The 12,427-nt window shown below is 45.9% G+C and overlaps 1 protein-coding gene across 4 annotated transcripts; it reads left to right on the plus strand.

Annotated features, from left to right (window-relative positions):
* Window positions 1-2,619: 2,619 nt before the first annotated feature.
* On the plus strand, window positions 2,620-7,579 carry Rps24 (ribosomal protein S24). 4 transcript variants are annotated; one of them, XM_034498582.2, is made up of 7 exons: window positions 2,621-2,713; window positions 3,757-3,822; window positions 3,912-4,121; window positions 5,227-5,337; window positions 5,888-5,905; window positions 7,154-7,173; window positions 7,493-7,579. In XM_034498582.2, exons 1-5 carry the CDS (start codon window positions 2,711-2,713, stop codon window positions 5,891-5,893), a joined length of 396 nt encoding a protein of 131 aa, XP_034354473.1. In that variant the 5' UTR covers window positions 2,621-2,710; the 3' UTR covers window positions 5,894-5,905; window positions 7,154-7,173; window positions 7,493-7,579. The 4 variants fall into 4 exon arrangements, with proteins under 4 accessions (XP_076787375.1, XP_034354473.1, XP_034354474.1 ...); XM_034498583.2 differs by lacking the exon at window positions 5,888-5,905; XM_076931260.1 differs by lacking the exons at window positions 5,888-5,905; window positions 7,154-7,173; window positions 7,493-7,579 and adding an exon at window positions 5,460-5,836 and having other exon boundaries at window positions 2,620-2,713.
* Window positions 7,580-12,427: the final 4,848 nt, after the last annotated feature.

Consider the following 12,427-nt stretch of genomic DNA (forward strand, 5'->3'; position numbering starts at 1 on the left):
AAAATGTAATATGTACAAGAGCAAACAAAGATGTGTGTGTGTGTGTGTGTGTGTGTGTGTTGTTTCCTGAAAAAGGATCTCCGTACACAGTTCCTACTGGTATTGCACTTGTCATCCTCTGCCTCCGTAGTCTCAATGCTTCGATTACTTTCCACCTGGTGTAAATAAGCAAATTTATACATCTATTTACATACCTGTGTATAAACACATATACAAACACATATAAACATGTTAATACTTACATAGTATATATAACATATTATATATGTATGGTTGATTTTTTTTCTGAGACAGGGTTTCTCTTTGTAGCCCTGAATGGAATTCACTCTGTAGATCAGGCTGGCCTCGAACTCAGAAATCCGCCTGCCTCTGCCTCCCAAGTGCTGGGATTAAAGGTGTGGGCCACCACCGCCCGGCTGTATGGTTGATTTTTAATCGTGTGTTTTGTAAGTAGGTGCAACAAAAAAACCCCCACTGAACCCTCCTGCTCTCCATGGAGAGAAAGAATGGTTTATTAAAAGCTTCCAGGCCAACGCTAAGAGCAGTAGAAGACAGCCCCCAGCTGCAAGGTTTTAGGGGCTTATACGAACTGGAGTGGAAGCAGCTCAGAAAAGCCAGGTGGTTAGCATGGGAACTCTGTCAGGCAGAGAGGAGACTGATAGATACAACCAGGAGCTTTCAGTCAGTTGTTAAGAGCTTCTGAGAAATGCTTTAAGTCTGTTTCCTAGCAAAACCAAGTTCTGGTGGGGCCCAGACCATCACTCTAAAATACTGCCATCAGCACTGCCATTGAGGGCCTGCTTTGGGGACCTGGCATACGTGTGTGTGTGTGTGTGTGTGTGTGTGTGTGTGTATGGGGGGAGAGAGAGAGAGAGAGAGAGAGAGAGAGAGAGAGAGAGAGAGAGAAATCTTTCTGTGTAACCCTAGTTGGTATGTTGGTGCTTGCTTTGCAGCCCAGGGTAGCCTCAAGTTCTTGGCTAAAGCTCTTATTCAACTTCCCAGATTGGTGTGCTCATCGGTGTACACCACACACCTGAATCAAATAGATGATTTCATTTTTCTCCCATCCAGGGCCGGGCATTAAACCCAAAGCCATTGCATACTGAACAACATAGATCAAACCCAGAGCCTTTGCATATTAGACAATGTTCCACCACTGAGTGGACCTACATCCTCGGTTCTTTTAAATTTTTAGTTGGAGCCAGGATCCAACCATGTTATCCAGGATAAGTGGCTTAGCAGCCTAGGGTAGGCTTCAACTTTTGATCCTCTTGCATGACCACACCCAGCTCAGCAAAATTTTAAAGACATTCAGTAAGTCTCAAAGCCAAAACAACCACAATCCCCCTCCCAATCCGATCTATTACTAGGTGTGGTGCCACACTGGGGAGGTGAAGGCAACACAATGGATTTTTCAAGGCCTTTCGTGGGCTTCGTGGGTTTTGCTACAGGCCCTGTTTTAAAGACTCTAAAGCAGCATCCAAAAAAAACCCTATGAAAAAGTCACTAACTGTGTGCAGTGTGCATGCGTGAAATAAGGATGGAGTGTGCTAAGGTGTCTGCTGTTTCCCTTGGTGTAAAGTGAGGATGCTGACTGAAAGACCTTTATTTCTCATTAATTTATTCACTTTACATCCGGATCAAAGTCCCCCTCCTCTAAGTGCCCCTCCCCAACCCTCAAGGCCTTTTTTTTGGTTTTTTTGTTTGTTTGTTTTTTTCGAGATAGGGTTTCTCTGTGTAGCCCTGGCTGTCCTGGAACTCACTCTGTAGACCAGGCCGGCCTCAAACTCAGAAATCCGATTGCCTCTGCCTCCCAAGTGCTGGGATTAAAGGCGTGTGCCACCATGCCCGGCCACAAGGCCTTCTTAAAATGCCTTCAAGATTAACTTTCCTGGAGACAAGTTTTACTTTATTTTAGAGTCAGAGGCTCACTGATTGACCTAAAGCTTTGTAGACAGTGCAGACCTCAAACTCAGAGATCTGCCTGCCTCTGCCTCTTAGGCCCGGCTTGATTTAAACCAGTGGTTCTCAATCTTCCTGATGCTGCCTTTATTATAGTTCCTCATATATTGACTTGACTCCCAACTATAAAATTATTCTCATTGCTACTTCATAATTGTAATTTTGCTATTATGAATTGTAATGTAAATATCTGTTTTCTGATGGTCTTGGGTAACCCCTGTAAAAGGGTTGTTTGACTCTCAAAAGGGTCGTGACCCTTGGGTTGAGAACCGCTGATTTAAACAAATTGCATTGAAAGCGAATTTTGCTTGGTGCAGTAAGTAGTGCACGTCTCTCAAATGCCAGTACCCAGGGAGAAGCAGGCAGATCTCTTGGGTTCGAGGTCAACCCGGTCTACAGCGGTAGTTCCAGGACACTCAGAGCTATACAGTGAAAGCCTGTTTCAGAAAACAACAAAATACAAAAGCAGGAGGGAAAAGAAGTGAATCGGAAAGGAACACGCGGCTGTGGAACCAGGAGTCAGTTTGAGCTGATCCACTTTGCTTCAGATCAGGCAACCCACAGTTCTGGGGGCGTGGCTAAAGGTTAGAGAGATGAGACTTTCGGTACTTTCAGTCAGGCATTGGTGTGGTCTGCCTCGAAGCCTTGGCCACGCCCCCACGTTGGGGCCTTCCGTCCGCGTTGATATGATTGGTCGGCAGTGAGCAGTCCTCTTTTCCTCCTCTACAGCTCCGGCACCGTAGCCATCATGGTGAGTCTCCTCCGGCTCTTTGCGCTATCCGTCGCTTATCCGCGCCATCCCTGCCTGCTCAGGCCCGCCACTGGAGCCGCAACCACCCAGGGCCCACTAACTCTGCTCCGGCCTGCCTCACGGTGGCCGGTCGCTCAGGGTCCCCGAGTCGCGGCTGTCCGGCGCCGCCATCCAGAACACGCCGGGCTTTGGGCTACCGGGCCTCTGCCATGGAAACCCATGTTGAGCTTCAGGGCCACGAGTGAGACAGGCGCTGACGGGCCAAGGTGATGAAGGCGCCTCCCGCTCTTGGGCCAGTGGGCCCCTCGAGTAAACCAGCAAACTTAGCGGTGGGGTAGAACTTGGGTGTCTTGGGAACATTAAGATTCTTGGAAAGGGGGCCGCTAAAAAATAGCCTTGCCTATTTCTCTCAGGTGGAGTACTTAGAGTTTTGCGCCATTTGCAGGCTGTTTTTCTTGAACTCGTGGCTTTGGTGCTATCGAGGCGACTTGATCCCGATTTCTCGAGTCAAGCTACCAACCATTTGCAAGCTGCTGATTTAAGTTGATCTCTGTTAAACTTACGCCTGCTTAAGCTCGCTGAATGCCAGCTACCAAAGTACTTCTTACTCTCCTTAGAGAGAAAGTTGAAGTCATGTGCCCGAGTATTCACGGAGAGGTGATGCTGGGAACCACGACGACTTGGCTCCAAGCACTGGGGGCATTAGTTGCAGCACGTAGAGGGTGCTGGTGGTATCTAATATCAGGTGGCCTGGGATTCTTAAATCCGCATGTGAGATCACAAAACCAATAGTAGTGAGGTTTACTAAGTGCTATCCATAATTTAAAAGTGAAGTTTGGATGACGGGTGAGAGAAAATGTAGTTGTTTTATGGTAGTTTTTATAAGGTGGCCACCTGCTTTGGGGGCTCTTGCCTGTTCTTTCCTCTATAGCTTGTCCCCAATTCCTGCCTCTTTCTAGACCATATGGGTAGTAATTGCTGAAATAGAGCAAAGGCAAGTAGAGGTTGTAACACAATATTTCTGTCTTGTATGTTATCTGCAGAATGACACGGTAACCATCCGGACCAGGAAGTTCATGACAAACCGTCTGCTTCAGAGGAAACAGATGGTAAGGGTCAGCATGTCAAAATTTGGTCTTCCGTGTCTGCTTTTGAAGAAGCAGTTGTAATGGGTACTAAACCTTAAACCTCTTTTCAGGTCATTGATGTCCTTCATCCTGGGAAGGCAACAGTACCAAAGACAGAAATTCGGGAAAAGCTGGCCAAAATGTACAAAACCACACCAGATGTCATCTTCGTATTTGGATTCAGAACACATTTCGGTGGTGGCAAGACAACTGGCTTTGGCATGATCTATGACTCCTTAGATTATGCAAAGAAGAATGAGCCTAAACACAGACTTGCAAGAGTGGGTATCTTGTTGTACAACTCTTGAAGATGTAGATGCACTTTTCTGGATGCATTCCTGTAATTCCAGCCCAGGCTGAGTTAGGATGGCAAGTTAGATTTTGTTTTCCAGTGTGTGTTGGGATACAAGAACAGTTTGGGCCAAACTTGTGGTTATCTCCTACCTACCAACTAGCCCATCACCTGTTCTTCTGAACTGGGGCTTAGCAGTCTGTCCTGGACTTTGTAGTAGTGTGCACTACCATCCCTGGCTTTTGCTTGAGCTGTGCTGCCTTATATGCTTAGGGAAAGTTGGTAGTCATTTAATGGGCAAGTTAACCATACTTACTGCAATGTACAGACAGTGCCGTTAAAAATTTAGGACCAAACTTCATGTAGTCCAAAATGGGTAACAAGCTTGATACTTGATTGATGATCAGGATGGCCCTGGCTGGTTTTATTTCATTCTTTAGTTGGGTTCTCAGCTTTGTCCAAGCTGGCCTGGAACTTGTGATCCTGTCTCCAGAGTGGTGAGATCACAGGCATGGACCACCCTGAGTTATTTTCTTGTTTCATTGGGTTTATTTGAGGCATGGCCTCTAGCACAGGCTGGCCACAAACTAGGAGTTACTTTTTACCCCAGTTTCATGAGTGGCTAGGATTGTAAATGTGAGTTGTTTCTTGAATCCATTTATTCCTTGCTGTGATGAGTTCTCTAGTATAACAGTTGAATATGAAGATTTCCTGAGGGTATTTTTGTGGATAGGGTGTTGCCCCAAATCACAGAGATTATCCTGCCTCTGTCTCCAAGGTCTGGGATTAGAGGCATGTACCACCACACCTGGCTAGATAACTTTCAAGGTGGTGCTTTGGGAATTTGGCTGAAAGCCTTGTAAAGATTCTGTCTGGATTGCCAAGTGCAGATTAGTGGGTTAGGATCCACAGTGGGAGGGGTAGGGTTCTTAGTAAAAGTGTCCATCCTTCACTGGAGAAGTAGGAATTGAAAGGCAAGATGCTGAGCAAAGTCGAGTTGGTTTTTAAAGCTTTGTTTCAAAGTTGTCTGATCATGTCAGCTTCCCTCTCAGAGTGGTGAGGAATGATTTCATTGATGCACTTTTCTCTTGTAGCATGGCCTTTATGAGAAGAAAAAGACCTCCCGAAAACAGAGAAAGGAACGCAAGAACAGAATGAAGAAGGTCAGGGGGACTGCAAAGGCCAATGTTGGTGCTGGCAAAAAGGTATGGTTCATGGGTGGTACAGAAATGTCGTTCATAGTTAAGCTTAATATTGCCTGTGAGGAAGGGTTTTCTTTTCTAATAATTTTTCTTGGTGTTTTTCTTTTCCCTCTTCTGGACTGCAGAAGGTAACGTTTTGAGAAGCTCCATATCGTGGTAGTATCCTAGAGTAGATTGGCCCACCTCTTCTGCTCATAGACTAGCAACTCCAACATAAGGCCACATTGATTCAGGGATCCGAGTGGTTAGGCCTCTTGTAGGCGTTTCCGTCTCGTGTTAATTGACACAGGCCTCAAGGGAGAGCAGATTGTGCTCCCGAGGATTTCTTTTGTTTTTTTAACATGGGCGCTAGTTTTTGATTGCAGTTGGATCAGTGTGGCCTGTGCTTTCCTCTCCAGTTCGCTGAGGTCACCGTGATCTGAGTCGTAGCTTTACACTAGCTTTGCTAGCTGATCTTGACTAGTCAGTGGAATTACGGTGCTGGGTTGCTGAATAATCAAGTGTTTCTGTGATTTTTCCCCTCTCCTCCTGTCTTGGATTTCTTGTTCAACAGAAATGAAATATCTAGCAGGTACTGCCGTTGGGCACGGTGTGGGGTGTGCCACCTTCACTGAGCTGGCTCTGATGCTTTGCATGTTGGCTTTTAGATGATGATTTTCATAGTATGGCTTGTTAAAATGCCAGTGCCTGTTTTTTAAGTAATATCTTAACTACCAGAAGGAAAAGCTTATATTTATGTTGGAAACCCCAAAACGCATGTTAGATGGAGGGTGGTGTCTACTAAAGGAAGGTAGGTACCCTGGTCTCCTTTAATTTGTAGTTTGAACTGGTATTCAGGAAATGGCTTTAGTGACCCATCCTCTTTGGGTTGCTGGAAGACCAACAGATTCTCATGGGAATGGCATCTGATCCAAACTGGTTGGTCCTAGCAAGTAGTTTTAATAGAAAACTTTGAGGTAACCTACTGAAGCTTTGGGTACTATCTTTATCAAATGCATTTTAGTCACTATTCCACATGTATAATGATGTGCAGTAGATTAAGTGCAGAGGGGCTAAGTTTCTATTGTTTTAGAAATGTGCCCACTACCCACTGGCTGCCTGAGACTATAGGAATGATTTACACTTTCCTACCAGCACTGGAGTTAATGAACACTGCCTGTAGACACACTTCATAGGTGTTGCAGATTAGACCTGTTGACCAGTAGAAATTTTGATACAGATTTGTCCTTTGAGCCAGAACTGAAGGCCATATGACATTCTTTGCTAGCCTTTGTCCCTCTGGAGGTATTCTGTGGAGCTGGTGATCTCACTAGCACCACTTTGAAAGGCTAGCTCAAAAATGGGCTTAAAATAGTAATAACGCTGAATTTGTTTTGTTTGATGTTAGAACATCCTTTGTATAGGGTGGAGCAATGCCTTAGACCAAGGCATTGGTGGTCATATATTTGCAAAGTAGTTGGAAAGACTTGCCGAATCATGTAGACTCCATTGGACTCTAAAGATTCCCAAGTCAGGGTCCTCTGCTTGCCACAAGGCTAACCTGAGCCAAAGGGTCCAGCCTCATGTGTCCTCCATCCATATGCTGGTAGTAACAATATGGGTTTGGTACCACTCTGGCATTAATGCAGTTGCCTGTTATTCAGGGAAGATGCTGTCAGGTGGGTGATGTGCAAGGAATGATTTGTACACAACCACAGAGAACAGTCAGCTGAGGTATCTGGTTGCATGTACTTCAGATAATTTTGATATTTAAAAAAGGACTACTAATGAACTGTCTGTTTTCCTCCTTCCCATTCCCCCTTTCCTGCCACTGATTCAGTGAGTGGAGATTGGATACAGGTATAATTCCAGCTACTATGTAGATCACTAGACTCCTTGTTACTGACATAGTTTGAGCAAGCACGTAAACACTTATAAGTAGATTTGCAAGTGTAGTTTGTAACAATACTAACAGTGAGTGTCTAAAATTCAGAGATGTTGACTTGTTTTTGTTTCATTTCTAACGTGAATGTTTAGTTTCTGTGTTTGTTTGCATCATCCTTACAGTTCCTGTTTTAGGTTAATACTTGTTCTGCATGAGTTATTTTTAGAATTTGTCTTTGAACTTTAAAGACCTTTTCAAAATTGTTGCTGACTGAATTTTTTTCTCCATTTACAGCCAAAGGAGTAGATCTGCGGTGACTTGATGTTCTGCTGTGATGTGCAGATTTCTGAGAGAACAAATAAACTAACAAGCTTCTATGTATCTGGAGTCTGCTGCTTATTGGGCATTAGAATTGGGTAGCTGCTCAGGTGTTGAGTTGTAGAAAGCCCCGTGTGAAGCCGGGATGTGCCCGGCTCGTGCACATCCTTCTGGCAGAGGGTGGTGATGGGAAAATAACTACATGGGCAAAGTATAGGACCAGTGTGGTGTGTACTGTAGCGTTTGTCTTGGCTGAACCCCTTTCTGTGTCCCTAGGCTCCAACTTAGTTCTTAAGAGTTTTCTGGGCCTTCCTCCCTGCTTGGTTAGCTCTGGCTGGTCTGGAACTCCTTATGTAGATTAGGCTGGTCTGAACAGAGGATAAAGGTGTGTCTCTCTCATTCTCCATATCTGGCTTCTGGCCTTAGTTGAAACATACCTGTTTAAGACTAAGACATCTTACCAGATCTTGTCTAGCCCCAATGGAAATTGAACCTGTTTTGGGCCAGGACCCCATGCTTGGTGGCAAATGTTCTGGCAGTGACCCATAGCCACCAGTCCAGCCATAGATACTTTACTTTGCCTATTGGGAGGGATCCAAGTCAGGTTTTTTGTTGGGCAGTTAGAGTAGGAGTCACCTGAAAGGCATTAGAGCTTACATTTGTTTTTATGCTGGGAGTGAAGCTCGGGCTATGTGGATTTTAGGTGAATTTTTCTCTAAAGGCTGTATTTTAATCAATTTGTATGGGTCCATATGGGAGTCAGACTTGTAAATGTAATGAACATTGGATGGAAAACTAGTAACATTTTGGGACTGCAGAGATGTGTTGTTGTCCGTACTGTCCGTTCTGGTCCGAGGGTCAGGGTCTAGTGAGAGAGAGAGAGTGGGGATAAAGGGGAAGAGACTCGAAGAATGGAGACAAGACAGAGATTCTGATCAAGTCTCGTTTATTGAAGGGAATTTTGAGCTATTTATAGGCTTTTGCCACGTGCCTTGCAGGTGTTGATATGACGTAAGCCTTACAGGCGTCTATAGCGTGGACAGCACGTGCACCGCAATGCCTTGCAGACGTGGATAGCACGTGTGCCTTACAGGCATGTATGGCGTAGATAGCACGTGGACAGCACGTGAACTGCAATACCTTGCAGGCGTGGCCACCACGTGCACCTTGCAGCTGGGGGCAGTAAGCAGCAACACAAAATATGTGGGATATCAGAGTGTGCTTCAGCTGTTGTAGGCTATTGAAAACCAAATCTTTCGTCAGGGTATATGGTTCCAGATGGCTGCAAAGTTGATCTAGCCGCTTTCTGCTAAAGTCGGCTCCCAACAGAGATGAGTGGATCAGTAGTTTGCTTTTGAAGATGGACTGCTTTCAATATTTCAGTGACTCATGGCTGACGAGTAGTTTGTTTCAGGAAATACATACATTTTGTGCATTGGTGTTTTGGTTACATGTGTGTGAGCGTGTAAGATCCCCTGGAACTAGTTGTGAGATGCCATGGGGTTGCTGGGAAATGAACATAGGTACTTGGAGGAGCAGCCAATGCTCTTAATCACTGAGCCCCTCCCACCCTTGCACAATTGTATTGAGATATCTTGAAGCCATGGACAGGTGAGACTTGGGCAGCAATGGAAAGGCTTCAACGTGGAGAGCTAAGAAGTGACTATTGTAGCTGCAGACTTGGGTGTGAAGCTTTGTTGTATTTTAGGCAATCAGTTCCCTGGCTGCAATCAGGTGAGTAGAATGGACCATGGGCTGAACTGGTTATCTGGCTGCAGGGTTATGTGATGAGCCAGGGTAGGATGAGCCAAGGTAACTAAACAGCAAAGGCTACAATGCAGCTAGGTGGTGGTAAGGGAGCTTTATTCCGGAGCAGGAGGCAAGTGAATCTCTTGAGGTTAGCCTGGATCCAGGATAGGCAGGGCTACACAGAAGAACCCTGTCTCAAAAAGCCAGGGAAACCTGGAACAGGAGGTTGCTTGCTGAGCTTCAGTATGAAAGCAGGTTAACCTGTGGGTACAGGAGGGACGGATGGTGGGAAGATATATATATATAGCTGGTCTGTTGAAAGGAGTGCAGCATAGAGATCCTGTCTTGCTTCCTGAGTGCTATTTAAAGGCCTGTGCCAGCGGTTGTCAAAGCTGATAACTAGCTGGGGCAAGTGGGAAGGGTGGCAAGGATTACATGATGTGCATGGGCCTTTTCTGTGGCTGCTGTGGGCAGGGGCAGTTGTACAGGCATGCTTCCTGGCCTCCAGAAAGTGGGCCGGGTTCTCCAGAGAAACAAGTCAGACCAGCTGCCTGTAAGCTTTCCTTGATAGTGGTGAAGCCACTGTGGCCCACCTTCCTATGTGATGGCTGTAGGCAGCCTGAGTGGGCCAGTTAGCAGCACTCTGATCCGTTTGTCCCCTGTCATCTAAATCCTCTTTTAGTTCCTCTGGATGTTTGGGTTAATGTCAAATCGAGGGCTTTGAAGGGTACCTGTTCTGATATTCTGAATCCTAAGTTATTTTGAGTCTCAGGATGACAGAACTGGAGGCTGAAGGGCTTAAGCAACTGACAGGAAGTGAGGCGATGGGGAGAGTAGGTTGTGTGTAATTGTGTGCTATTGAGCTTGGGAATGTTGGGGGCTGTATCACAGCCCTGCTGATAACTAGGCTGACACTGCTCTATGCAGGCGTTGGGCAAGCCTTTATGAGAACGTAAAGTTGATTTTACCAAGGAGACAGCACAGCTCCTCCAACTTAGCACTAACTGGACATTGATGAGATGAGAGCACAAGACTCAAACCTCTACACCGTGTGCCTATGTGATGGGTGGCATGTGACCTTCCTTCCACGCAGAGACCATCAAGTGTGGGGAGAAAGGTTGGAGATGGTTCTGCAAGTGTGTCGTTTCCATTGTGTTGTGTTTGAGGTGCTGCTTTTGGATTGCCCCTGTACCCATGTGTTTGTAGCTTTCGGTTGTCCTTCACTGCTTCCCTTCCTTGCCTATTTAGGATTTCAGTTTGCTCTAAGGAGAATATCTTATACCAAATTCATGGAGCTGAGGCAGGTGGGGTTATAAGGGTACATTTTTTTCAACATTGGTGTACAATTTACCTCAAAAGGAAGGTGTATCTTCCAGGCTGGAGAGGTATGACAACCAGTAGTTTTAACCACCAGGCTTTTTTGGGTATGTGTGTGTGTGTGAGGGTGTGGTGAGTGGTGTAACCCCAAGGTATTAAGCTGCTTTCTTTTGAGCATACTATTGGTCAGTGAGGTGCCATTTGCCATAGGGATACTGAGCATAGGTAGCCAACCACATTCCCCGTTTACCACATTCCCCGTTTACCAAGTTAACCATGTGCACCACCAGTCCCTGATCTGTCTCCTGGGGAGGAAAGATAAGCCAATAGGAGAGTAAACCTGAGGATCTTGTGCTCTGGCTCCTGAAGTGGCTAGCAGGTTGGGACATGGTGGCAGCCCACAGACAAACTTGGGTGTAAGAAGCTGGATCCTGGAAGGTTTCTGGAGGTAATGGGGTTAAGTGATCTGGCTCAAACTCAAGAGCATAATCTCATTCGAGGCCATGAGAAATGATGAAGCAGCTGTACGAGGGAGTGGCCATTCTACAATGGGGCAGGGAAAAGAGGCATGAGATGGGAATCCTGAATTTAGATGGAAAGCTCTGTGACTGGTGGCTCCAGACAGTTGCCCTTTATTTACTCCTGCTATTCTTACAGGAGAAATCCCATTCTGAACAGACCTCAGGTCGGCAAGGACAGCTGACACTGAGTTATCAATGCTGACAGCCAAGTTCTGAGTCCCAAAGCTCTACACAGCTGTTCCTCTGTCCTCCAAATTTTCCTCCTATGCCAGACCTGAGGCCCTGTCTCCCAGTGTCTTCAGCCTGGGAGTGAGGTTATAGGACCTGCTGTAGCAGAAGGGGCTTGGGAAGGTCAGCAGGGAACAACCCAAGGAAGACCTTGTGTGCCAGGTTGAGGACCTTTCTCATTCATTATTTTGGTTGAGTAAAAGAAAATGTGGAAAGTTAGAGATTGAACAGTAGATCAAGTGTCCTTGTCACATGCTGAGTTTTTCCACATAGAATACTTGAACCGTTTGACTGCTCCATCAGGTATGATGGAGCGATTACGGCAGCAGAGGGCTGATGAGCTGGTATTTGAGCAGTGTACCGAGAAAGGGGGCCAGGCAGGAGCCATGGGGAATAGAGGGCTTACCATTTGGGCTCCCACTCTTCTATATCAGGTACTAGGACTGGCTTGAGTAGTGAGGGTTTGTTAAAAATACTCAGCTGTTCACCCCAGTGTTCACTTTGTAGCTCGGAGTGGGAGCACTCATTCATCTAGAATTTTAACAGCTTTGAGGCTTGGACTGAAAGTTCACGAAGGTCCTTTCTGCCTATGTCTCTCATGCGGCAGATCTTGTCCAAAAGAAGCTTGCAAATGAATGACAATACTATGACTACTGCTAATAAAAATTCTAAGCACAGAACTAGGGAGATGCTTAGTGGGTAAGGTGCTTGCTGTGCACCCGTGAGGACTTGAGTTGGAATCCCTATCACTGACATAAAAGCTGGGCTGAAGAGTGGGTATCTGTAACCCTAGTGCCAGGGAAGCCATAGGCAGATTTCTGGGAGTCTTCCCAGCCTAAGCCATAGGTTTAGTGAGAGACCCTGTCTCAAAAAGTAAGGTGAAGATTAATAGAAGAGATCTGAGGTCTCCCTCTGCCCTCCATATGTACATGCACAGGTGAGCACATGTAAATATACACATGTGATACATGCATGAACAGATTTATTGAGGTTTTACTGAGATCTGAGTCTAGGAGGGAGGCACTATAACCCCCATTTTGCAGATGAAGAAATTGAAGTTTACAGGGAGTTAAAGCTGGGTAGTCAGCCTGATGAG

Source organism: Arvicanthis niloticus, chromosome 3 (genome assembly GCF_011762505.2).
Source record: "Arvicanthis niloticus isolate mArvNil1 chromosome 3, mArvNil1.pat.X, whole genome shotgun sequence".
NCBI classification, from domain to species: domain Eukaryota; kingdom Metazoa; phylum Chordata; class Mammalia; order Rodentia; family Muridae; genus Arvicanthis; species Arvicanthis niloticus.